The sequence below is a fragment of the Temnothorax longispinosus genome, chromosome 6 (assembly GCF_030848805.1).
Source record: "Temnothorax longispinosus isolate EJ_2023e chromosome 6, Tlon_JGU_v1, whole genome shotgun sequence".
Taxonomy (NCBI): Eukaryota; Metazoa; Arthropoda; class Insecta; order Hymenoptera; family Formicidae; genus Temnothorax; species Temnothorax longispinosus.
The window spans coordinates 5961032-5988970 of NC_092363.1; the positions used below are offsets into that span (position 1 = coordinate 5961032).

General features: G+C 37.8%; 2 protein-coding genes across 3 annotated transcripts; both read left to right on the forward strand.

Annotated features, from left to right (window-relative positions):
- The first annotated feature begins 247 nt into the window (after positions 1-247).
- LOC139815062 (homeotic protein caudal) lies at positions 248-14554 on the forward strand. Its single transcript, XM_071781665.1, has 3 exons — positions 248-1843; positions 11826-11971; positions 12052-14554. Exons 1-3 carry the CDS (start codon positions 451-453, stop codon positions 12406-12408), a joined length of 1896 nt encoding a protein of 631 aa, XP_071637766.1. The 5' UTR covers positions 248-450; the 3' UTR covers positions 12409-14554.
- Positions 14555-21620: 7066 nt separating this feature from the next.
- On the forward strand, positions 21621-27017 carry LOC139815375 (uncharacterized). Of its 2 annotated transcripts, none has more exons than XM_071782282.1 (6): positions 21621-22709; positions 23667-23897; positions 24222-24387; positions 24612-25250; positions 25647-26017; positions 26438-27017. In XM_071782282.1, exons 2-6 carry the CDS (start codon positions 23688-23690, stop codon positions 26705-26707), a joined length of 1656 nt encoding a protein of 551 aa, XP_071638383.1. In that variant the 5' UTR covers positions 21621-22709; positions 23667-23687; the 3' UTR covers positions 26708-27017. The 2 variants fall into 2 exon arrangements, with proteins under 2 accessions (XP_071638383.1, XP_071638382.1); XM_071782281.1 differs by having other exon boundaries at positions 21623-22201.
- The last annotated feature ends 922 nt before the right edge of the window (positions 27018-27939 follow it).

Below are 27939 nucleotides of genomic sequence, written 5' to 3' on the forward strand. Positions count from 1 at the left end.
AGGTGGAGCTACAAGAACCGGCATCCCACTCTTTCTCTGGTTCTCTTTTTGTAGGCGGGCGACATTCCTACTGTTCGGCGACGTTCTCGTTGGACACCATTATGTTGGGTGCCGGATGTAGATTGGTCGTTCGATGCCGCTCGGTAGGGGCGGAGCCTACTGGCAGATCCCCACCAAGCTCCGTGTCTGTTAGATTTACTCCTCAGCTAGTAAACGCTGGAGTTACGTTGTCAGTTCAATATCGATATCGGACAAAACGCGTTTGTCGGGCACCAGCAATAAGCGTTGATACGTTTCATCTGTGCCGGTTTTGTTGTTTGTGTCGCTATAAGTGTCGTGAATGTATAACGATTCACGTTAATTTACAATTTCTTGGTGACTTCAATTAATTTCTGTTCAAAGAAACAGACGTTTATATTGTGTAAGTTAAGCCCAATTCGCAGAACCGACATGCCATCGTTTCGTGACGACACCATCTCTGGAGAATCCTCGAACGTCATATCGAACCTCAGCAACATCGCCAACATGATGCACTATAATCAAACGAACCTCGCATATCGCCCACAGCAGCAACAGGTCGCTGATAACCCACAACAACATCAACTGATAATGAATCAAGCACATCAGCAAACATCGACGCAACAGGTCCAGCCACACACCGCGGTTGCGGTTGCGGCTCCCGCCGCCATTGAAGGTCCCCAATACTGGTACGGATACTCGACCAGACCCATACCCGCGACACCGGCGTTGCATCCTCAGCATCAGCCAAGTTCAATTCCTCCGCAGTTATTTAACCACCCCGAAATGCTATCCGGATGGCACTACACTCAGTATCCGCCGTATCTACATCAGTATCAATCGCAGCATCTACATTTTCAAACGCAATCGCAATCGCAACAACATCATACGCAAGAACTGGAGCAACATTCATCGTCCGAACAACGTCTCCAGCAACATTTGTCACAGCCACATCTGCAACAGAGTTCGCCGCCCGAGCAACTCTATCAGCACTCGTCTCCACAGCAGCACCTCCAACATAATTCGCCTCCTCAACAACTCTGCCAACAGCATCCGTCGCCTCATCAACACCTACAGCAAAGCTCGCCGCCTCAACTCTGTCAGCAACACAGTCAACAATTGACCACTTCATCGCCACAGCAATTGCAGCAAAATTCTCCGCCGCAACAACATACCCAACCAAATTCATTGCCACAGCAGCGCATTCAGCAGCGATCGTTGCCGAAACACTTGCAGGAAAGTTCGCCGCCGCAGTTCTTCCAACAAAATTCACCGCCACAATATCTCCAGTCGCAAATACCATCGAGAGAACAGGAATATGAAATTGCCTACAGACGACGGATGTTGAAATGGAGCATCAGAAACGTGAATATCGATATGGCGATCCGTAATCAATATCCACCAGCGACCACAAAAATGAATGGTAACGTAGACGGCAATATGAACGGCAGTATGAATGGCAGCCTGAACGGTAGCATGAACGGCAGCAGCCATAGCAACAACAGCGCTTCTCCTACAACACCACCTAATTTTCATATTGTGCCATACGATGACTTACCCTGTGCGTCTCGCAACATGAATTTATCATCCACATCTGGCAATATAAACCTGCTACCTACAAACATGAACGTGCCGTCCACATCTAGAGATATGCCGTCTACATCCAGAGACATGCCGACCACGTCCAGAGATATGTCGTCCACATCAAGAGACATGTCATCCACATCAAGACGTCACCAATTATACACATCTCATAGAATCCAAGGGAGAAGGAGTCCGTACGAGTGGATGAAAAGGCCGTCCTATCAAAGTCAACCTAAACCAGGTTGGTAAAACATCATGTTTCTAGCACCACTAAATCTTCTTCAAACTCACTTTCGAGAAATTAAAAAAAATGTAGCACATAAGAATTTCAAATTTAATCATAATTTGAAAAATTTGCAATTGCATGAATAACAAACGCTTTCGAACACTGGAAGAATACATTCTCAACATTGTTTAATATTATATATATATATATTTTTTTTTTTTTTTTGAAAATTCTGTATGCGAGAACAATTGTTGACAGTAAACATTTGGAATGGATGAAACTGTCAAAATAGACGGACTTGAGATGGAAAAATTGTACGTTTCATTTTTCTTCGCAATTATCTTTTTGCCGAAAATTCGTCGTGTTATATAAAATATGATATTTATGTTTGGTATAAAATTTTTATCTGTCTTAAAAGAATGAAATTCATTTACTGTAAAAAGCTTTTGGAATTATAACAAAATTTATAACATATATGAAATAAAGATGAAGAGTGCTTTTTCTATATCTCTTGCGAGCAGCAAAAGTTCGCCAAAATTAATTAATATTAAATTTAATGAATATTAATTTGGCTCATTTCACAGCATAATTGATACATGTCAAATAAATTTGTTACCTATCAAAATTCGATAATAACAGATTATGTTATTATAAATTATACGCTGTATGTTGAAGGCTGCTCCTCTCCTTTTCTCTTTTACTTCGTACAATTGATCAAAATGAATTCAACAACGTGAATAATGGACACGGCGCGCGCCGTCGCCGTCGGATCATTTTATACCTCGATTTATCACTTCTTTTTCATGGTCCCACTTTATTTTTATCTTATCTTGCAATTGACTAAATGTAATGTAACGCAATTTACGTGGAAATTGTTGTAGATTATAATTAAATGACTTAAATTTTAATTAAGAGATAAAAACAACTATTTTAAGATGTTACAGGTTGTTCCTAAAATATTTGATTAAACTTCATCAGTACGTGTATTTTGCTCATCATATGAAGTGATAAAAATATCAAGTATGTAAATATATTCTTTTCGATTTATAATATTGATAGTTTTATTAATGAACGAAATAAATCGTCAAGAATATAATTATATGCTCCGATATTGCAAAATATAATTAAACATTATTAGATATCGAATGTATAACATGTGCTCTTCTTTTTCTCTCTAAAATTATTATTTATTATTTAACACGAAAAGAATGCAGTTAATTTTTTTATAGTTCTGAATTATATAAATTTACATTAAAGATAATTATTGTGAACATATAACAAATATTTATTAACGTAACACAAAATTCTAAAAACTCATGGAAGAAATTTTTAAATATAATTCAATTCAGATGCGGTTTTTTCGGGAAATTGTGCTTTAGCATAATTTATTTTGCCATAATAATGATTTACTTCCATCTTTCTTTAATGAAAAAGAGCAAGACAAATATTTAAATTTAATCGAGGTCCTGAATTGAGAAAATTGAGGAATGATTGTTGAAACAACATAGAAATTCAAAAGATGTCTAAAGAAAATTTTTTCGATATTATACATATATCTGTATTTCCTGAGAATACATTTAACAAATCTTAGAAAATATATACTGTAGATTTGTATCAATAAAACTTTTGCTAGAATATAACAAAATTTGATACTGACAATGAGAAAGCGATTCTGCAAATCGCGATTGCGAACCTTGAGCAAACGACTCGCGTGGCCGAGCTCTGCCCGTGAACAGTTAATCTTCAATTTCAAGAGCTCGATTAAGAAATCGGATTAAAAAGCCACGTGACGAAGTTACGCGCCTAACGAGCACTTCTTTCGCGCATATCGCGCGCGGTCATAAACACGTCTCCATCAGCGGTCTAGATACGGCAAACCATGTAAACACGGTAACGGACGAGCAAACATCTAATTGCTCTCAAATATTTGTGAGATAATCCCCTTCCCTCCCTCCCTCCCTCCCTTTCGTCGTCCATCTCGATTTTTCACCGAATTCGAAAGTCCCATCCGTTCGCACGGAACGCGTCCTGAATCAACACACGCGACGAGGAACAATTAACTCTACGTTTCCGCGGGACCGTAATTCGGTATACACGAGCCGTTCGAAAATCCGGTCAATTTCCTTGTTCGATATAAACGCACCTGAAGAAACAGCTTTTAGGTGAAAGAGATGTTTTTTCTCAAATTGTTGCAGAATGCAACGCCGAAACTGTCGGCAGCGCGGATTCAACGTCGCCAATTAATGAACTCTGTTGCCGACTTGAAATTCTTGGTACGAATCATAATTAATTGATTGTCGATGTACAATATTACCTTTGGTGTTTGCATGCGTTATTGTACCACGATTGTGCATGCAGCCGATTGTTCTTTGGTAGAAACGTATCTCGTAGGTGTTTTCTAACTGAAGATATATACGTTAGTTCTCAAACTGTCCAAGGAAAACAACGAGAATAATGGTAAAAGTGAGATATTTTAGAGAACCTGCAGTTTTTAAAATCTATTTTTAATGTATACAATGTATCATATACTTCAAAAAATAATGTGATATATTTTATAATGACCAGCATGCTGACAATGTTACACTAACAACGCTAAACAAGAGATTGATTAATTTTAGCAATCGAAGGTGACAACGTTAGTCAATTTTGGTTCAACAGGATCATTTTATCGGTTCGGTACGCTCTTCCGCGAGGGTGTTTTTACTTACACCTCATCGAGATCTCGATACTTTTTAATCTTCATCCCGGCGAATTTTTCACCATACATTCAAAACTGAAATAGCAATAACCTGACAATTTTTTTTTCTAAAAATTTGCTCATGTTCCGTACGTACGGTGTCTAATACAATTTCTTTCAGTATCTCCGAATTCAGGTACTTATATTAGAAGTAGCATACGCGTATCGAAAGATGAATTTTGAAATTGTAAACACGTAGACGATTATTTCCATCTCCATTTCTATTATTACTATTATTATTTCGCTATAAGACGCTTATTATGTTTGATGTTATACGCATGTGTTTTGCGCGTGGCGCGTGTATACAATTATACATGTACACACGCGCAGAGAGTACAGACAGCTTCACGTATTTACGTATTCACGTTTTCACCCGACTGTCCGCTCCGAGTTTTTGGATGAGAAGCAGAAAAAGAATACTTATGTTTAAATTTTACATTACATTTGTTTTTCTTTTATATTACATTTGTGTTTTCGTGAGCGACATTGACAAATCCTCTTCTAAAGAAAAGCGCAAGGCCAGTGTACAGTGCCTCATGGATATCCTTGGTCAATCTTTAACCGCTAACGGGATTAACATGCGCTAATACATTCAGACTGCTTTGCCCCAAATCCCAAATTATTCCTCGCCTGATGCACTTCGCCATCAGGCGCTTCGCAGAATCCATCTCAATTCTTCTCTTTCGTCGCCGTCTCTCTCCTGTTCCTCTTATTTGCATTTTACCTCACGCGCGTGCAGTAAGTACGCACCTTAAGTACCTTGAAACGAGCGTCCCGTACCTTCCAGCGGCAATTATCTGCGTTTTATGGTTATATTGCGGGCAGAAGCCGCATGGCAGAGCCTCTCACCACGACAATACAAAAACGTGAGGCGTGTGCATTACAATTTCGTGGAGGGACGGCCTCGTGCATATGCGCTTTCTCGTTCGCGCATCGCGAATCGCCGCCGCGCCGCGCCGTTCGGTTCCGTGAGAGCGGTCCTCCGTGAACACGCGATTTCTACCGCTTTTATGACGCCTTCGTCTGGCTACGATCCTCTTATCGGCGCGATTAAAGGTAAACAACAAAGAGGAAAGATTTAATATTATCCAGGTAAAGACATCGCCGACATCGGTCGTTATTATTCCTACCGATAATTATGGAAAATAATTATTTAAAAGTGAATTAGCCCTTTATTATGTACAATTTTTCTTATCTTAGTAAAACTCATGGATCTTTTCCTTTAAGACGTCGCTTCGTTATTCGTCCTGTGAGATTTAACGTCTCCTTTCAATCTGACCTTGTTTCAAATCCGTAAAATAGACTCCACCTACCGTATCTGTGACTATGGAACTCTTCATTACGGTCGAGTGTTTTGACAGTAGCAAGATCAACAACAGGATCGGTGCCGATGTTGTCGAGTCTCTGGTTAAACCTTGTCGTCAGTCGATCCACAACGGAAACCCTCGAATCACGAGAGAGTTTTGGGTGTTATGCGATTCGGCTCGCAGCATGCCGTCAGACATTGGGATTTTTCCGTTCAAGGATGTAAAACGATTCATTATTGGCGCCGTGAGCTCAGTCTGGAACCGAGTTGTAGTGGACGCGAGTTACATGACTGAAGTAAAATACTGACACACGAAAAAACTTAAACGCGCGTCCACGAATTAAGCCTCTCGGTTGGGTATTCGACTAAAAAAATCAGCTCCAGACTCAGAGTCGACCAGGACACGGTTTAATATAGAATGGAATCCATGTGACTCGTGTGAGAGAGAGAAGCGTTGAGAGAGTTAACAGAAATCTTCCAACAAATAGCTTCGACATTTTTTACTTTATTCATTCTTGCGTATACTCCTTCGACCGGGCTACGTGCCAGTCCAAGGTTAAGGTAATATTTTTAGTTATTTTACGATAATGTTCTTCTCTTGTCGTCACTAGCCCTATAGAGTTCGAATGGTTGCAAAACGATAAATCAATCTAGAAGCTGTTGAGTTCCGTTTGGCCACGCGCTCCGCAGGTATACGATGAAATTTTCCACAGTTTCTGATCTTTTGTCTGTCAATACATGGTTGCTTGCGATTCGTTGCATTTGTCACTGATCACGGGATAAGAGAACCAAGTGTTAGTTCATTTAACGTATATACTTGTTTCTTTTTATCAATTAGCACGTACTGTTAAATTTTTTATCCTTCTTTTAACCCTCGATAGTTTTCTCAATTATTTTCTCTTTATTCTGTGTGTGCATCATACGTTTTATTCATATCCATAACAGTTAAATGTTAGATACGAGTTAAAATAGAATTCTTCAAAAATTTGCTAAATGCGATTATTATTAAATTAAACACGCTAATATAATAAAAATTATATTAGCGCAATTATAATAAAGATTATAACGTTAAGTTCTTATAACACACATACGCATGTAACTATGTATATATTATACTTAATCATGATAGGCAATTTCTTTTGTAAAATTTTATGTTACTTTTATGTATATACATATACTATTTATATATATAACATTTATACATATATATTAATTTATAGCATTTTTAACCTCGCAGCACGAAGCGAAAGAACCAATCAACATCGCGAAAAAGGGGCAACAATAAATTCGATGCAATTTAGCACAGCTTATTTAAGAGTATAGCTATACATATTCGTTAGTTACGTTATGACAATACTGGACGTTACAAGATATTAACGAGTTACATGAAATATATTAAAAAAAAAAAAAAAAAAAAAGAAAGGAATTTTCAAGTACTGAAAAGAAACGGACAGTTGCAGTTACATCGCGACTAAATCGCTACCACTCTCTTTCTCTTTCTCCCTTCGTTCGCGGGCACTTGATATGCGATATACAAATGCGAGGTGGCACAATAGAGGTAATTGTGACGCCGTTGACGAATGGCACCCGCGCGAGTCGGCGCGCGGCTCCGGCTAGGCCGACACGAGATATCGTCGGGGGGTTGTCAAACGCCCGCAGGAAAAGCGGGGCACGCGCTTTTGCCATTCCGCGGCGTGAAATGGAAGAGCAAATGCTATAATGGGGTGGCAACGAGTCCCAGGAGCACCGTTTCTTCGCTCCCTCGCTCGCGTCTTTCTCTCCACGTCTCTCTGTCCTCCCGCATCTCATAGCGTTCGTAAAATCCGTCGCGTTTCCTCTCGCTCCCTCTCTCTCTCTCTTTCTCTTTTTCTCCGTCGCGCTCGTTCGCATTTCGCGCACGGATACTCGGGAGAAATAGCTCCGGTGAATTCGTTCGTTCGAAAGTATAGACAATGACGGATTCAACGAGCTAGATACATTTTAAGAAATCGTCCCGATGCTCCGCTCGTGGTGATAAATTTTAGCTAGCAATAATTGGTACGCATTTTAGATTAAAGATCGAATGACCAGAAATGTTTTACAGTGTTAATTACTGATTTTAGAATATAGACTCGATTAAAATAACGATTGTCGTAATACAATCTTGCTATTGAGAGCATCTAGTTAATCTAGTAGTACATTGGCGTGGTCGCGATTAACGGGGCCGGATAATCGTAGGTGCGATATCGGTAAGATGAAAAACGCCGACGGTAATCCTTCCCTAACTCATACGCTTATGTGTTTCGTGCGTGAAATAAAAAAAGCCGACGACTTGCCCTCTCGAACAACAGCCTGTATACGTGCTAACTATCCGAGACTTGACGGACTCCTCCGAATGTAAAAAGTTCAACTCGGAGTCGCGCAAAGTTGCTCCGTTCTTAACCGTAAAAAAGTTCCAGAAACTAGAAACGTCGATTTCTTAAGTCTCCCCTTCGTGTCGGATGTTACTACAGCGAAAGAGCAAATCATTCACCTTTGATATTTTAACTCAACTTTACTATTAATTACTTATTTTTCCCTTGTCATGGTCAATTACCACATTTATATAATTTTGATTATAAAATTATTTAAAAGACGGTGTTACTACTTATTTAGATTATCATTACAAGAATTGCATAATGATGAAGTTTAATTTGCTATTTCTCGCAACAGTTTGCTGCTAATATTTGTCTTTAAACAGCTGATTTCTTCAGTCTCGGTTTTTATTATATAGGTGAATGGTGCGACTTCTTTCGCCTCACGATAAAAATTGATTCGGAATCGCGAAATTATCTTTGCGAGTGTGGCGTGGCGAGTACGCACGAGAAATCTATCGTAATTAAGGCCAGTACCGCATACAGTTTGGAAATTTTTTTTTTTTTTGATTCGATTACAATCTTGAAAGATAAAGAGTCTGCCTTTTGATAAGGTTTAAGGATGTTTCATGTGTTTGTTTACGTGCATCAGGCTGCGCGACGTTTGCTCTTAACGCGTCAAATATTTGCACGCCTAACAATGCGCGTAGCGTAACAGAAAAAAGAGCGAGAGAAAGGGAAAAATCCGAGCTACATTACGCGATATCATATTGACAAAAACCATGGCGAACGCTGTCTAATATTTATTCCTCGTTTATCTCGTAACACTTTATTGATATATCAGAGATTAAATTAAACATTATGCAATCGCGAAGTAATCGATCATCGCGAAAAGAAAATTTATCCTAAGTGACAATATTCCTTTTTGCAGACGTGTTTAGTTAAAATCTTCGAATTGAATACGATACTTTTTTTTAGAAAAGAAACAGCACGAGTTCTTTTCAATTCATTCGTAAGAAAGATGACTCGTGCCTTTTTTACGCGTATTAATTCAATTACATCTTGATGACAAGAGAAGGGCTGACAAGAAGTTCGTAGCTCACATTTTAAAATCGAAGTTGGAAACCAACTGATCGAAAAACTTGGTAGCGAATAAGAGTGATTAGTGGTGAACATGTCGATTTATTATACAGCACTTCTCTTACATGAGATATGTAGCGAAGACGTGATTCAAGCATTATTATAGATACGGAGAGCTGGAAGTGCCCGCGATAACAATCTCTCAATCTCATTCTGAGTAGATGAAAACTCAAAACCAGACAGTCCGTAATATATTGCTGCGTTATTTGAACAGATTACACGGATTTAACCGTGAACACGCGTCGCATGCGTTGACATGTATACGCCTAAACGCCAACGTATCACCTAATTCTTCAAATTCTCATTGCTTACATTGCCTCGTATGAGTTTTCTACACAATCGTGTATAAGAAAAGACGTTTTACAAATAAGATAAATCTTTCGCAAGTGACTTATATAAAGACGTAGATATATAAAATTTGTTTTCTAAAACGCGTGTATATAAGTTTCGATGTAAAACCCATATTTTTTTAAAATGTATTTGTACATATATATTTTATTTTATATATATGTAACTAAAATTATTAAATTATTGATAGGAAATTTTCTTCGCCAGTGAAAAAATATCGATATACAAAGACTTCTTTGACTATAACTGGCAAATTTATTAATAATTACACGACGTTTCGGTCCAAATTCGGACCTGCTTCAGGTAAAGAATATAGTTCTCACAAAGACATTCGACAGAGATTATTAAATTATATATATAACTGATGTACATATATACATATACATACGTATATACACATATATATATAATTATTTTATACTCAGAAAATGTAGAAAATATTTTATATAGAAAGCTCTTTTTTGCTTCATAGATCTCTAACCGACGTGATATTCTTGTAAAAATCCGTACTTCACGGAATCCTCAATCAGAAAATTAATTAGATAAAAAAAATTAATTAAAAATTTATTTTGTAAATTGAGAGTTTATCTTTCGGCCTCTCTTTGGTATCAAGATTTCGCAATCATTGATTTAAAAAATATATATACACAAAGAAAATCCAAAAAGAAGCACAAAGTAATCTGAGATTTCGAAGATTATCAAATATCTGATTGAAATAGGTGTCAATTCGATTCAATGAATTCCTTTCATAGGAACACTCGGCTTCTATATGGATTCCATTGACTCCATTATTTATTCTTGCCATCCTTGCTGCGCATCCTTGCTGCCACGAGAATATCCTGCTCTGACCCGATACCAGCCATGCTGGCCTCAAACTGTAGCCATTCTGTGTACCGACAAAAAGTCTAAGGTCGCTTGCTTATTCGTAACGCCGCGAAGGCCTCGGAGTTCCCTTATCGAGGAGTGGTGGATTAACGTGCACGCCTTTGATCTCGCCGGCGGAGCCTTATCTAATCGTGTCCCTCTCTCTTGAGCCATCTCTCGCCGTTCCCACACACACTCGTATCCCCGTTTCCCGTCCCTCTCTCTCTCTCTCTCTCTCTCCATTCTATATTTTGTGCGCGTGGTATTACCGCCAAGAACACCACGTCGTAAGAAACGCATTCACACCGTGCGATTGCCAACGCACCTCTTCTTCGTTTTGCCGCCTTCTGGCGCGTCGTTTTCTCCCATAAGAAATAATCGCGCTTCGCGTTATTTATTGCAAAAATCGTAGATGTGCATCTCTCATTCTGCGAATGCCGTTGCTTCAAGCTACCGCAATTTTGTACATGTGCATGTATGAGTAGGTGTATATGCGTATTACCTTTTCTTTATTTGTAATAATTATATTTACCGTAAAACAAATTAATTTTTATTAAAAGTTAATGACTATCTCTTTATTCTTTTTCCATATCTTCTCATAAATTTTTATGTGCTTAGAGCATGATTATAATTGTTTCAAACGCAAGCTATTAATGTGACAGTATATTTAACATGTATTCTATTATCTATTGATAAAAAATTTGTAATATTTTAAAGTAAAACTAATTTTGAGATATGAGAGGCGTCCTAGAAAGGCAATATATACAATATATTATTGATGTACAAATTGTCTTCCTCAATTTTGTTTTTGTAACCTAATAATTATTTTGCACTACTGCAACTCTAAGATAATCAATTTCCCTCACAAGAGAGCAATAATTACTGTAAATTGTATATAAATGCGGCTGTTCTCTATTATATTCTTTATTACAACACGTTTGGGCGAGATCTTGAACGAAACGAATTGCTCAGTCGAAACATTTTAGACAAAAATTTACACGACTGTTTCTATTGTTTTCTTTTCTTATATCTTTTTTTTCATTTTTAATATATTATATTAGACGTGGTATATGTTATTCGCAAGTACAGAATTGGCAGGCAATTCGACATGAAATTAATTACGAAATATCCTTCACTTTGTTAATGTCGCCACGCGGTATACGCGCTCGCTAAAAAACGTTATCTCTTTAACGTATTATTGACAAGAGAATCAGCACGATAGATATTAACCGCGTAATAACACCGGCCGTTATCTACCTCTTTTTTCAGGGAAGACTCGCACAAAAGACAAATACCGCGTGGTCTACACGGACTATCAAAGACTAGAACTCGAGAAGGAATTTCATATGAATCACTATACCACTATCAAACGCAAGGCGGACCTCGCTGCTCAGCTCGGTCTCACGGAGCGTCAGGTAAATCATGTCCATCACAGTGAAAAATTGTCGAATTATTACGCGGGACGATCGCCCAATCGTAACCGTCGCTTTTGCAGATAAAGATCTGGTTTCAAAACCGACGGGCGAAGGAGCGGAAGCTGTTGAAGAAGCAGCAGGAGCAATCGAGAGAGCGGCAGATGAGAGCGCAGGACGTAGTGGCGGCGGCCGCGGCGGCGGCCTCCACAACGTTGGAGGTGATGGCTGGAGGTATCATGGGTTATGCCACCGCCGGCACGGAAATGGGTGGGATGCTGGGCGGTCTGATGCAGACCAACGAGAGCACCTCCTCCGCACCGCTCCCAGCGACGCCGACGACGTCGACATCTCTGCCCACGTCGCAATCCACGTCGCAGCCCGCGTCGCTGCCCACGACACTGCCTATGCAATACCCGGGCCACTCTAATCCAATGTAAAAGGGATCCGCTGTCCGGATTCTTTGGACGGCTCCACGAGGTGGAGCGATGGCGAGGTATCCATCGTCTATCACTTCGAACTCAACGTACAAAGGGATTCGCAAGACAAATACAGCGACACTGGGGCACCGCGTAAAATAATTAAGACGCGTAAGGTAATTTAATTGTAGCTCGCACATGATACACAACGGCCTGTGATAAACGACCGTTAATTAAATGGATCGTTTGTGGATTACAGATCGTGGAAAGCGCATTGATCTCACTAATCTCGTCGGATTCACGTCCACAGCGATCCCCGTTAATATGACGGTCGTGCTTCGATATTTTACGTTCTACATTCGTTAATTCCGCAAGAATTCCAAGTCGGAAGTGAATGTCGAATGTGGACTGCATGGATGCCTTCGCGCGCGCGCGCTTGGCAATTCTGAGATCTAAGTGTACACCCGTATCTAGATATTCATGCAGCCTACTACACGATCGTGTTTCGTAATTGTACCTGGATATTAGGGAGGATCGAAGGGAAGGGTTAAAAAAAATAGAGAGTTTGTTTGACTATCCCCCTGTAATAGGGAGATTCAACCGTCTGCGCGAATCGAGAATTACGCGCACAGTCTGACGCTTTTAGCTTTAAGATAGGGATAGTAGTATCCGAAAATAATCGAGTTATCCAAACAAATATATTAACTCTTTAACTACGGCATGCAAAGGAGCTTTTTTGTAAGTAACTTACACGGAAAAATACTTGCAATTATGCAGACATTGCACGAATTTATTATTTCCATCGGCAGATCGACGTCGTAAATTAACCGCGAGAAGCGTCGTAAATTTCACTTTGCCTTTATACCGCAACTGTTTCAATTCCTACTAGATCTATATGCACGCATATTATTATATATATGAGAATAAATATATATGAAATATATATTATTGTTATATATAAATAGGAGGGGCGTGCAGCATTCACAGCTGAAGAGTTAATTGGTCTCGGATCGGATTCAGTTCAAATCAAAGAGATCGGAAACGAACGCCGGATGCTCGAAAATTTTGGATATCACTCGTATATCACTAGTCAACGTAATTTACGGCGCTCGTAAATGTAAAATTGCAAGGCGCGCACTATGTAACTATGTACACGTGACGGTGGAACGTGTGCATGTTTAGGTGTCGATGAAAAGTACGCATGACATCACACAAATTACTCTTTCTCCCATTTGTTGTGATTGATCGTTAGCTTTCTGTATCGACATTATCCGCGCGTGCGAAAGCACATATTTTCACGTTCGTCACGACGCGGGCGCCTTTTCTTTTTTTTTTTTTTTTTTTTTTGGCTTTATTTTTTCTCAACAAACCGATAACCATTTTACGCGATTTATTATACCTGACAATGAGTACCTACGTCTTTTTTTTGTGTATCGATCGTCGTCGCGTAAAAGCCAATAAGTGAGTACTCAGCTTCGATCATAATAACCATAAACGATGAAAATAAACGGAGAAAATAGCGGAATTCGTCGGTGCCGCTTACGACGATCGGGTTTGCCGTACGGTTTTAGGCGTACCCGTGATCACGCTAAATAGCGTGAACATTCTGTTAATACACTGTAAATACGTGCATTTGTATATAAACGCGTTGTAAATGAAATAAAATTGTAAATTATGAAATTAAAAGGGATACGTGCCTTAAGGTAAAGTATATGGATCGAATAATGGATAATGTCGATATGAGGATAATCATTTCTAATTCGATACCTTAACATAACGGCATAATATAATAGTGTTACATTTGTTAATAGCAAAGCAAGTGCTGCTTGAATATTACGATAACATCCGCGAAGTCTATATTTTCCCTAGACTTTTCGTATATTTCTTATAGTAAATATTTACACGACAAAAATGACGATCGCCTCGCTCGGGACGCTATCGCCATAATTGTAAAATTAGCAGATAATATTGTTCGTTGTTTTATAACGTGAGAAAAGTAACGACTTAATATTTAAATCTCCGATATAATGGTTAAGAATAAATCTTATCTGTTATAATTTTCTCTATCTATAAGAATGTTTTTTTATCGCTGCAATCCAAAAAAATTGTCTAATCCTTTTTTTTGGATTATATTGTTATAATAATGCCTTTTTCGTGGACGAAAATATCCTGCATTTTTAATTCATTTTTTTTTTTAGATACAAAGTGATATTGTTAACATAATATTTATAGAAATGTGATTCGTTTCTGTCCAGTATTTTATAATAATAACACGCATTGTAATAATATAATTTTTTTTTGTAAATAGTCATATATATTCCCGCAATTAAACTAGGATGGAATTTTCACTTGTCCGAGCCACATCTTTGTCAATTCTTAATAAATTATATATCTTTTACTCGCCTTGACAAATCGTCTATCATTTAAATATATACAATTTTATACAGTCAATACGACTTTGTTCCGTAATAAAAGAATTGACTCACCCTTCGATCGCTGCTGCTTCTTGCCGTCACACGATATTACTCGATCGAGTAACACGAAGTGGACAACCGTTGTTCCAATCCTGGTCTATTTTCCCGTATTGTATAGCATGATGGACCGAAACTCATCGAGATTAACAGATCCAGTCGTCACTAAAACGCTAACTCGCGCTCGCGATAAATTTTCGGTTGAGAAAATCGAAGGTGATTCGGGGCGACGGTAACTATCGTGGAGACGAACATGCTGACCGTTATTCGAATTATTATTAATATTAGTATCTATAGAAATTATTTCGATCAATTCGCTGCGATCTCCCACTTGGGGAGATATTCCGCTATTCGTATTCTGTTCCGCTAAAATCCGTTTACCGACAATCGTCGGTGTCGTTAACAGTGTCGGCGCAGCTTTTGACACTACATGAAAAACCTGCGCAACGACACTCATCGAACCGACAGTTGTCGGTTAAGGCATGCAATGCAGGAACGGAATACGAGCCCTGGCCGTTACCATCGATACTTGGACTTGATACTTGCCTAGAATTCCCGACTCCATCCCCGTCTCGCACGTCTAGTAATAATTAAAGTAATACGCACGCTGAAAGGCGAGACGAGGATACGAACACCGACTCGGCTCGCGTTAAAAGAAAGTGATAGTTGCCTCAGATCGCGGCGATTAACCCTTCGTCTCCGTCGCGCGTCCGATTCCGTTATACGTGTGATATGAATAATATGCACAATGCGGTCCGTACCTTGCTCGCGTGAATAGAAGCGGAACGTTCTCATTGTGACGCGCGAAAGCCCGAATCGAAAACGCGACGTGAACTGAACGGCGAGAGATTTCAAGATTGGATCACGTGATGTTACAATTACCTTTTCCTTTGCGCGTCAAATTTCTTCGCGATTGGAAAAGACTGTTTCTGTTATAAAAGCTAATTTGACGTGTCGTTCCGTGGGCGATGCAGGGTTTCAAGTTATTCCGTGAGCGGTTGCGAGGGTGACACTCGGACAAAGAACAATGCGGAAACCTGTCCGATGATATGTTTATTACTTTACGGTCGAGAAGGTACTGACTGTTTGGCCAATTTTGAAACGCCCGGAAAGTGTACGGTATATAAGAAACTGAAGAAAAACATCGGCGAGAACCTCTAAAACGTCCGCCGAGTATACAAACTCTAACTTTAAACAATAACTTTGAACAACGTTATCAGACTTTTCGATTCGATATGATCCATGATTGTCTTTTACGTATTTCTTAACGAATTACTAGGATTAAATTGTCGTAGGTTTAATTTCGCTTATTTCTCATTCCTTAATATCGCTCATTTATATAATCGGAGGTGACTAAAGATGATCGAAGATTTATGGAATAATCGAAAAATAAAGCGATCGATCGTGATTCTGAACGACTGATTATCATAGAGATAGCTTTATTCGTTTGATATCGAATACGATCGCTTCGCGGGCGAATAAATTACGGATTCGAACATTACGTACAGACTGGAGCAAAAAGATAAAGATAGTGCGTTATTTTCTGATTGCTTTTGGATAATTATATACTAAAAAGCGTAATATATGCTCTTTGAACAGTTCTTTGTGAAATCAATAATCAACGCATGCATGGAATCTATTACCTCAATAACAATCGAAATGTTAATAATATAAAATAATATATTAATACGAAACGATAGTGAGAGAACGTTATACATATATAGTTAAGCGCCGCGCGTTCTTTCCTCACGTCGTGAAAGTCGGATGCGACTCTCGGTAAGCGGTCAGTCCGAGATTATCCAATTCACACTGCCGGTCTAATCCCGATTTAGGAATTACGGGGTACGGAGTGTACCCTTTAGCGAATTGTTTGTCGCGCTCCGCGGCTGCGGCGGTGCCGCTGTCCGCTGATGCTGTGGGCGCGAACGGGTCTCGTTAGAGATCGCGCGGTAAACACAAACGTAAAAACGCGTAATGCGCTTTATGCGAGCACGCGAATCATCAACCCCCCCCCCCCCGTCCTGGGTCCTACCCCATCCAACGCATACCGCGAGCGCAGACGAAGGTGGCAACGAGTCCCGCGGGGGCACTGAAGTTAACTACCAGATCGATGTCCGACCCCAGTCCACCCTGGTGTCCCCCCTTCTCCCTTTTCCTCCCTAAAACCAACCCTCCCGACACTTCGACGCAATCGAGCTGGTCTGTCGCGGCGAACCGAGAACTTTGCGCGGTTTATGCGACACACAGCTCGAGCCCGATGATTTCTTCCCGACGGCGAGACGTCTCTCGAAAGCTCGCTTCGTAAACACGCCTCGTAAACAATTGTGGGGTAATGGTTTTTAAAAAATTACTCGGCGCGATCGTGATTGTTTCATGATGGATAGTGGTAAAGACCACAAGTAAGAAACGAAGAAAAATGCAATTTTTGTTTACGGACGCACGTACGTGATTATTTCGGCACAATATGAAAAATTAAATCTACATCACGCTCTTTTTAAAATCACAAAACAGATCTGTGATAAAATAAAATTAAAATAGATTTTACATCAAGTGGTTTTCCAAACGGTACTGAATTCATATAAATCAGTTATACACATAATAATATAGCATGAAAAATTTTACGTAAAAGATTATATTTCGATTATAAATTATAAATTATAAATTATAAGATTATAAATTCTCGAAATTACAAGGTATGTTCTACTTTTAATCACAGATGATATTGCTAGTGAATAAAGAAAATTGTTTTTCATCAAAAATATCGAGAGGTGTCTCTCATTCTATTTTTCTAAAAGAAATATATTTCAAATATATAATATATATTTAAGATAAATAATAAAATATGTAATAAATACATACAATAAATAAATATATATATATATATATTATTTTGCATAACTACTTTGCTCTATTTGTGCCAGAACAATTTCGTTAACAAACAATGCAATGCAAGGGTCTCGGATGAAACTGACGATTGCGCCCGACGGAATGAGAAATGAGCGCTGCGGAGAATTAATGGACGTGCTGTGGCATAACCGTATCTATGCTCCAATTACTACTATTGTTGATTATACGAGGGTTCGACATAATCCTCACCGATGTATCATTGTTTTAGCGGAAGAGGAATGTGAAGGGCTGTCACCGTGGACGATATTAAAATCGGAGATACATCGGAATTTTTGCAACACCTTGTTTCCATTCGCTTCAAACTTATTCGTCAAGGACGACCACGATGGAGGAGACACATCGATTGATATTTATTCACGCGTCTAGACAGAAACGGATATCACGAACACATAAAGGTTTTTACAATAGCACGATATTGTGTCTCATAAAATTTCATAATCTAGATTTTGACGAGAATGTGATTTTTGCTCATTTATTCGCTGTAGTATTCTAGGAAACATTAATAGCGATTTGATGTTGCATGTTTTATGTATTACGCACGGCGTAGCGGAGGTAGCGGATATTAGGTACAGCCGAAAAGAGGAGACATTCAGATTAAATTTATTCAGCGACGTCGTGCCGACAAAGGCCGCTCGCTGCTCATTCTAAAATCGCGACATAATAAACAAAAATGAATATAAATTTTGAAGCGTCATGTTTTATTCATTATGCTGATAAAGATGTTGATACACGACAAGGAAATCATTTATCTCAATAAGAAAACGCAAAGAAAATTAATTGTACATTACATATCCTAAAAATTAAATATTTGCGTATACTCTATCTAAATTATAATAATGCATTTAACAGGTTTTCAAATATTTATTATACATCTTTGAATTAAAATTATTAAGTCTTAAAATAAAAAAAAATATGAGAATGCTACATTTGTGGCACATCTGTCCACCATTGTGCCGGATTAGGAAGAGGTAGATACCCCTGCCATATTTTTCGGAACGCGAGGAGACCACAAAAGGCCGTTAGGGACTGTCATGATATTCGCGGAACGCACGTGAAAACACGGTGTCAAAGATAACGGAAGGAAAAACGGGTGGGGTAGAGACTGGACTCGAGATGTGTGCATCGGCGTCATCCTTTGGTATCTTCGGGGATTAAATTCTGAAAAGGAAGGACACCCGGTCGGCAACCTGCGCGTAATTGGACCCGGAGACACGTAACACAGGCTTTACGTGGCGTGTATTTTTGAAAATTCCTCGGGTCTGCGCCAACGTAAAGGTACCTTTTTGTTCGATTCTTGCCTGAGTCCAGTCGGCCCAAGTCGGAAACACCAAATAGATTTTATGAGGGGGCTATAAACTGCTGGAATCTCGATTCTCGAGTATCGATGGTTCCAAAGGGGCTAATCTGCGGATGAAAACTGTAATAAAACGTTCGCCCTATGTACGTACTTCGGAATCCTTTTGCGCATTCTTACTTAACGTAGGGTAGACCAGGTATCCTCCGCTCCTTCTCCGCACAACTCCCGAAAAAACTAGACGCGTTCCGTATGTTTTTGTGTTTCCTATGCAAATCGATTTTTTTATCACATTTGTCACAGATTAATACTTGATTTATTTTTTGCTGTCAAATTCTATTTAAATTTTTTTTCAAATTTTATGCTGCTAAAAATTTTACGGTGCATATAATATAAGAAAAGAAAATTCATTTGTCATACCCAATAAATAAAATGTTTACAATATGTTGACAGTTTCTTAGAAAATCAAGTTTGTTGAAAACAAATTTTGCCAAGTGACTGTTACAGATTCTGAAGAAAGGCAGAATTGTTACAGGATCTATTATCTTCGTATACGTTAATTAATAAATTTTAAAACTCGTTACACACATCTGCTGCTTATACAATTAAAATTACAATTAATTATAAAAATTCTATTGCATTTAGTTTAGTAACAATTAATTGGATACAACTAGATATAATGAATTAATAAAAAATATTTTAATAATATATGAGAACATGAAACAGTTGCAAAGTTTTACGAAAGAAGTATTTCAAAAAAGGAAAAATGGTTGTTCCATTACCTAAGTCTCATTAAAAAGTTAATTTAACGAATAAAAATTTCTGGTCCGATTCTTAATTGTTTTTATTATTACATTGTATCAGTTTTATTTTGAAAGATATCAGAGAGAAACTCACAGCCTGTAAAAAGCCAGAAAGCTGTCACATCGGTTCGATTCGCAAGATTATTAAATCTCCTGTACACTACCGCCAACTGAGAAAGTGGATATAAACTACATAGCCACATCTACCTCTGAAGACTGTTGGTAAATCATTCTTGGTGCATATCCGTGCTATATTTACAAATTGTGAGGAACATGTTTCTGTGTGTACGCGTTTTTAACGGAAAAATACATATATATTTATAATTAAACTATGTGCTAACAATAAAAAGTAAAACTTTATTTGTTGAATAATTTTGAACAAACTTTATTTTACAATAAAAGGAAAACTCTAAAAACTTCATTTTGATGAGTGTAAATTACAGAACGCAAAGTAATAACAGAGATATTTTTAATTTTGATTGAGAGATATATTATATAAACCGAAAATTATGATAAATGCGAAAGAAATCAAATTTTCAATCAAGAAGAATTTACTCGGAATTGGTTGTATATTCTCCGTTCTTCGTAACGAAAATAATAATACACACACAAAGGTACATATACAGAGAGTGATAACCATCTTCCAATAGTATGCCGGGATATTTGTCCGTACTGTTAAATCATTTCTATTTTCATATCTCTATAATTGCGAAGATGTACATAATAACGAGCAATTGTATAAATTTTGTAAAATGATTGAATACACATTGAATGCCATAAACGCAAGAAATATCAAATTATTTACGGTTGTCTTTTCCGCATGATGTTCTTAGAATCAGCGCAAACATAGCCAGAAGCAAACGTAGAAGCAAATTAATTAAATTGTTTAAGACGTATCTTAACTTGCAAAACTTACACAAAAATTACTTAGACAAGCATAAAAGGACTAAAACAAATATTCCTTAAAATATTAATAAATCAATAATAAAAGTTACGTAATAACATGCGTTTGTTTTTCATTTTAAATGCGAGATATGTTCCAGCAAATATTCCATGTGGATATCTCATTGTAGCAATGCTTCTGTGTTTTCATATTGCAGTATATCTTAATGAGTGTGTAACATTTTTGTGGTACACATTACGGTACATAACGCGTTTTATCGACGTGTCTCTAAAAATTGTCTGGATTTCTCGATAACTCATCGAACCACTCGGAAGGGACATCCACATCGTTGAACATCTTATTTTTCTTGTTCTTCTTTTCTTCACCGATGCTCGTTGCAAACGAGTTTGAACAATGGGCAATTCTAAAAAAATATATACATACGCGTTTTCCGTTTTGCATGAGAAATTTGCACATTCAAGAGTAATTTTTTAACGTTTTCTTTCAAGAACTGAACGCAATATTCCCTCGATTTCCTAAGAGACAAATTAACCGCATACATTGCATACAAGAAAAAGCGAAGCTTGCTCGTCTGAGGCAAACTTGAAAAAAAATATATCATCGAAAATATAAAGAAAGGAAATACAAAACAAAAGTCTTGCTTTTGTAGACGCTGGCACACTCATGCAATTTGAAAAGATTAAAAGAATATGATTAACTGAAGATTTTAATCCTCTGATTGATCACAGACGAAACTACGTCACGGATATCAGTTGGACGCAGGTGTGAGAGAAGGACAGGCAAGAAATACAGAAGAAACGAAAGAGAAAGAAGAATAATAAAGGATAATTATTGTATGACGGTGATTTTTCGAACGCGCGCTTGGATAATTGCTTGGATACGCGCGTCATCAAGAAGATACACTAATAAGTCTTCGGTTTCGCTTTATAATCATAGTCGCGACGATGGCGAAGCGACACGAGGAGCTGGCGCTGGCCGTGATTCATCGGATTCCCCGTGCGTCCGCAGATTCCCCGGTTCTTCCTTCTCGCGCAATATTGTCCTGGAGGAGAGGGTACTCGAGGCACACTTATCTCCCATTTTCCTCGTTGCGGTTCGTCAGCCTACGACGTACCGCGTGCCGTCCCGGCCAAGTTGAATGATACGAGATACGACATGACCCGACTCATGGTCACGGTATACCCCACTACCGCACCATTCGAACGCGTCTTCGGCGCGGAAACTGTAAACGTGTTTCGATGCGTTTCGGTAGAGAACTGGTCAGTCTCGTGAAGGTTCAGTGAAGCCGTGAGAGCTTGGCTCCAAGAATTAGCACGCTGAACATCCGGAGATTGTCGTCGCAGCGTTGAATTCCGCTGAGGACTGCGGACCATCGAGGAGCGCCTCAGAGTGGTTCCATCACCAAGAGTGCCTCAGGAATAAATAGGAATAAATAGTAAATAACTAAATAAGAATACTTATGTGAATGAGAAGATATTGAAGAAGCATAACTCAACATGCATATAGAGGGCATTAAAAAAATGCACTACAGTGTTCTAATAAAAACACGAGAAACAATCGATACCGATATCGACAGTAAAGAATATAATAAAGCAGAATATTAAAGTGAAGGCAGACAGTTATACGTTAATTGCGTTAATTCCCATTAAAATCTGAAATTTATTTAATGAAGCGGTGATATTATACGTTATCCAATATTACCGGTTCGACTGTTGAATAATCAAGGTGCAAGATGAATATGTGCTCGTGGAATGCTCAAGATACTCTGATTCGCGCGCAGGTGTCGATTCGCCGTATGAAATCGTACCTTTTCTAAACGTAATCTGGAAACGTGATTTCGAGAAGTTATTTGCTTATTGTTTGAAGTCGATATTTTTTGACGAAATTTTTTGACGAAAGCTTAGAGTGTTCTTTCGTGGAAACGTTATCAAATTTGTGAGAATGTGAGTTGCGTCGTTAAAATTTTTATTTCTATTACCTGCTTGATTGGATACATATGTCGCATACATTTGCTGTCGACTTTATACGCTACATCGCTCGTCACTATAGCATCTCAAACTTTCTATTTACTAATATGAATAATAAGTATTTGCCGTTTCGTTTGAGTCTTAATCTGTGTGGATCTACATAATAATTTCTTTTTCCTATGAACAGTTTCGTATTAAAAGATTTTCTTTGTTCAAAGTTAATTAATTAGCAAGATTATTAAATTTTAATCGTTCAATTTTTCTAACAGATTGAACGTAATTAGATTGATCAACCTCTTTCGAATACAGATTGATTTGAAACATACACCAGTTGTAAACTAAATGAAGTTATATAGAAGTAAAATTATTATCTGACCTCATGACATATTGGCAGTAAAGCGTTTGATCTTTCAAGGGTTATCGAGCAAGGAGTAAATGCAGTATTACATTATGTTTGGCTGCTGAGTTTATCATATTTATGACATTATACTTAAAAACATATTCGAGCTTATCTGCGTGTTCTAACAGTTTTCTTGGTTTGTTTGTGGTAAACGGTATAAATCATTTCGCACTATGTATCGAAATCTTGTTTTCTAATCTCATCAACATATCAAAATTTGATGTATAATGAATAAATGAATGTATAGTGAATAAATGATGTATAATGAATAAATGGATATTAATTATGTAAATGTCAATTATAAAATCGCATTTGCATAATAAATTTGTGTATTTTCAAATTTTCTTTGGAACAAAGTTACAGATTTTTTTAAGTTCTTTTCGAGACGATTGTAACTTTCTTTCTGAATGAAAAAAGCCATAAAGCTACTGATGATCACTTTGATTAATAATAATTATTTCAACATTGTTAAATAAAATATTAAACACTATTGTAAAAATAAAGTACTTTTATAAATCATGTATTTTGTTAAGTTTGTAACAGAATCTCACGAGATGGCTAAGATTTGTATCCTGATCGCGTTGTTGCCGCAATTGCTTTACACGCTAGTACAAGGACAAGAATCTCCGTGTCCACAATATTTCACATATATAACCAAACTTGGGACAGATGAAACAATAGGACAGATCGAAATCCAATCTCCATCAAGAACTGGTGAACTCCATTTAAAAGTGACCATAAAAGTCGCTGCTGAGTTGCCTACAGTAAGTATCCTTTTTTTCATATTAATAATAATATTAGGAGAGAAAAGACCCCCGTACTTTTTCTACGTAAAATAGGTACTAACCGTAAAATTTTTTTACAAAGATTAAGATTATTTCCTGTATATTTTGAACTGTAAATAATTTTTTTGATGTATCTAAATATTTAAAAAGCAAGGTCGAACATATATCTTCTTGCGATTTAAGTGGTTAAAAATGAATGATTAAGAAATAATTTAAAAACTTTGTTTTAAATTTTTATTTTTATTTATCACCTGGTAGCACCTTAATAAACAGAAATAGTTTAATCATCAATATATGTTTTAGAGATACGTCGGTCGACTGGAATTGGCGCGATCAAAAGAGGAATCTGCTGCAGCTGTTCAACAGGGCAGGCATTTGTCGTATCATCTTTATTTTCCTTTACGTTATCCGATTCCGACATTGTCTGGAATACGGTTCAACGGTGAGCGATATTGCTCGGGACGCGATGGTGAGTATTTATTTAAAATGCAATATATAAATGTCATATGTTTGATGACACAGGAGCAAAAATTACAGAGTTCTATCAAGTTACCAATTAATTCTTATTTTTATTTAATTATGCATAATTTTCAACTAAAACGACGAAGATAAATTGGAAGATAAAGCTCATTAAAACACTTGAAATTTTCTTGCTCCATATAAATTGAATAGCATTATTACGTTTTGTTGTAGTAACGGGAAGTATCGTAACTACTATCACGTTGGAACATACTCTGTACCTGCCGAACGTGCTTTCGCAAAATTTCCTGCCATCGCGTCAAAACTCGAAACCGACACCGAGACCATCGTCTGAACGGAACACCCCGAAGAGATCCACCACCGCCACTCTCTCTCAAGGAATTGGCAGCAACATATTTCTGAATATGATTCCGAGCCAATCACCCCCACAATACAACAACAACAACAATAACATATTCCTAAAGCCGACTCCGGCTCAACAAGCTTCACAACATAATAATAATAATAATAATAACAACAACATATTTTTAAAACCCACCCCGACCAATATGTATAACAATATATTTCTAAGACCGAATCCGGCCCAACCAGTCTCACAACCAGCCCCACAACCAGCCCCACAACCAGCCCCACAACCCGATAATAATAACAATAATAACAATAACAACAATGATAATAATTACAACAAATGTGGTATCAGCGGCCGCAGCGGAGGCACCAATCTTTTGATAGCCAACGGAGAGAAGACGTTGCCAGGCCAGTGGCCGTGGCTGGCGGCACTCTTCGTCGTTAGAAATGGATACGAGTTTCAGTGTGCTGGTTCTGTTCTGACTACAAGACATGTTCTAACAGGTATATTATATGAAGAAAAAATTTTTTATATATTACTAGTATTCCATGTATAAAACGAGCTTCTTACGCTATATCTATTTCTTTTCTTAAATTGCACGAGATTTATTTATTTATACCTATTCATATTCGCATAGTAATATACAATTTAATAAATTTTCACAAATATCCATGATTGATCCGAATATAATCGAGAAATGAGCATGCCAATATTTGGAATAATTAATTGTTTATTTAGATTTAGATATTTAGACACAATATCTTCAGATTGTTATTACAAAATACGCATTATAAAATACAAGAATATATCTGAAATCTATTTACCGCTTAATTTCTTTCTTGATAGAACGAGCAGATTATAAGAAACTATATTCATACATATATGTTTTCTTATTACAGCGGCACATTGTTTGAAGTTGGGCCCCACTAGCAACGATACCCTACACCCCAACGTGTTAGAGGTGGCTTTGGGGCGATTTAACTTGCGCCGGTTTCGCGAAGAGGGAACTGTTAATCGGGAGGTCGCTAGCTACAAGATCCATACCGAATATGCGCACAGGACCACCGGCGATTCCGATCTGGCGATTTTGATCCTCAGGACGCCAGTCGAGTTCAGCCCTTTCATCAGACCTGTTTGCCTGTGGTCTGGTTCAATTGATCTTCAAAATGTCATCGATAGAACAGGATACGTCGTGGGATGGGGCCGAGACGAACACGGCCATCGTTACACTGAAGAACCACGGATGGCGATGATGCCGATAGTGAGTTTGGTAAGAACGAGAGAGAATGATTTTTCAAACGTTCGAAACAAAGATATCTTTATGATAACAAAATCGAGGTATTTATATCACGGAAGAGAAGTACTTAGCTAGGCGATAAGTACACTCCATTTGAATTGGCTACGTTTACAAATTTAATTATTACCTACTTTGTTATTCGCTGCATATGGATGGATTTGTTAAGCATCGCGTAACGAAAGTGATAAATGATAAATAAAATAAGGATATGATAAGTGCAATCGCCGACAGGGTAAGGACTCTCTTCAAATTTTTGAATGCTCTTAAAGCGACACAATTTCACATAATACCAAGATACTAACGTTGCTATCCGGGAAACATGGATTTCGCGTTACCGTTGTAGAATCAAATTCTGCATATGATGAAGACCCGGTATTGTCGTATTAATTATAGGAAAACTGTCACTGGAGCTACCAGGGTTTCGTCTCTCTCACTTCGAACCGCACCTTTTGCGCCGGTATGCAAGACGGGACAGGTCCTTGCAACGGTGACAGCGGGAGCGGTCTGGTGCTTTTCGACGCTACCACGGGTCGCTATCAGTTGCGTGGCGTCGTTTCGCGGTCGGTGCTCGGCAATGAAATGTTGTGCGATCTCACAAAGTTCGTCGTTTTTGTCGACGTGGCCAAATACCAATCTTGGATTTTACAGCAAATCTCCACGTAGACCCTAGTCACTCGCCTCAGAACGCAAGATGTATTAATCGACAAGTTTTTTACGTAAAGCTTAGTTGAAGTCACGACTGAAAGTCACGTATTTCTGACTTTTTAGTGATTCCTATTATCGTAATGCATTTATTATGAATATAAAATGGAATATGTAAATTGATACAAATGTAACTATATACCTGTCATTGTGGACTTATTAATAATTAAGAATAAATTGTATCATGATACGTATTATGATATTACCGAAGCGTTTATGTTCCGTCATATATTGTATTATTTAACTTATTAAATGCATTATCAACATTTTACATCACAAAACATTATAAAAAATACAAAAAATATTGTCAGAAATTCTGCTCATAACTAGAAATATATAAAATAGAGATATATTAAATATAAATCTAACGACTTAAGTTTTGTCTGTCTAGCATATATAAAAACAATGGTTAAATATGTAAAGTTAACCTACAAAGTTAAGTTATGATTTACGTATGTACTCTTTTTACACGTTATACTATTTTATAAGTCTTAAAAAAATATTTAGATGTAATAATAAAAATTGTTTCCTGTTTTCTAAATATATGCGTTACCTATTGTAACCTTGTAATTTTCTTAGAAAATGTTATAAATAATAATCAAACGAGAAAGGAAAGAAGTTAAAATCACAATCCACATCACTTCGTGACAAGATCATTTAAACAAGATTCAATGCTGTTCATGTCGGAGTCGCACGTACTTTTCACCGACATATGCAATCGCACGGCAAACACAAATTGACCGGTTTTAGCGTGTCCTCCAATCGTTGATCGTCAAGACATCGTTTCAAGTCAGTTCCTGCAAATCCTCAAATGGCTACAGACATTCGTCTCTCACATAGATGTCACTAAATTTCCATCAACTCGAATAAAATGCCCAAAACTTATGTTCTACTCGGAAATACATCATTAAATTTTTGCGCAACTACTCCGAGAAAAATTCTATATTTTCCTCTTCTGCCGCCGTTCTCCATCTTTAGAATTGTGCAAAACATTCTGCTGATAAGTTTTGAAGCAACATGCAAAATTGGCGGTAACTTATCGGACGTACGTCTACGGGTTTCCCAATATTTTTTTCTTCTCGTGTGATATCAGAGTAAAAAGATGCGATATCCAGGAAAAGAGGGTATTTCAGACATACTTATCTCATATTTTTCTGGTTGCGATTGTCAGCTTACGATATTCTGTTTAGCTT

Bases quoted from the DNA above. Each gene is read 5' to 3' on its own strand.
- LOC139815375 (XM_071782282.1), top strand. From the start codon at position 23,688: ATGGCTAAGATTTGTATCCTGATCGCGTTGTTGCCGCAATTGCTTTAC. The intron at 23,898-24,221 runs GTAAGTATCCTT...TATATGTTTTAG, and splicing joins TCGCTGCTGAGTTGCCTACA to AGATACGTCGGTCGACTGGA. The intron at 24,388-24,611 runs GTGAGTATTTAT...GTTTTGTTGTAG, and splicing joins ATATTGCTCGGGACGCGATG to TAACGGGAAGTATCGTAACT.
- LOC139815062 (XM_071781665.1), top strand. From the start codon at position 451: ATGCCATCGTTTCGTGACGACACCATCTCTGGAGAATCCTCGAACGTC. The intron at 1,844-11,825 runs GTTGGTAAAACA...CTCTTTTTTCAG, and splicing joins TCAAAGTCAACCTAAACCAG to GGAAGACTCGCACAAAAGAC. The intron at 11,972-12,051 runs GTAAATCATGTC...TCGCTTTTGCAG, and splicing joins TCGGTCTCACGGAGCGTCAG to ATAAAGATCTGGTTTCAAAA.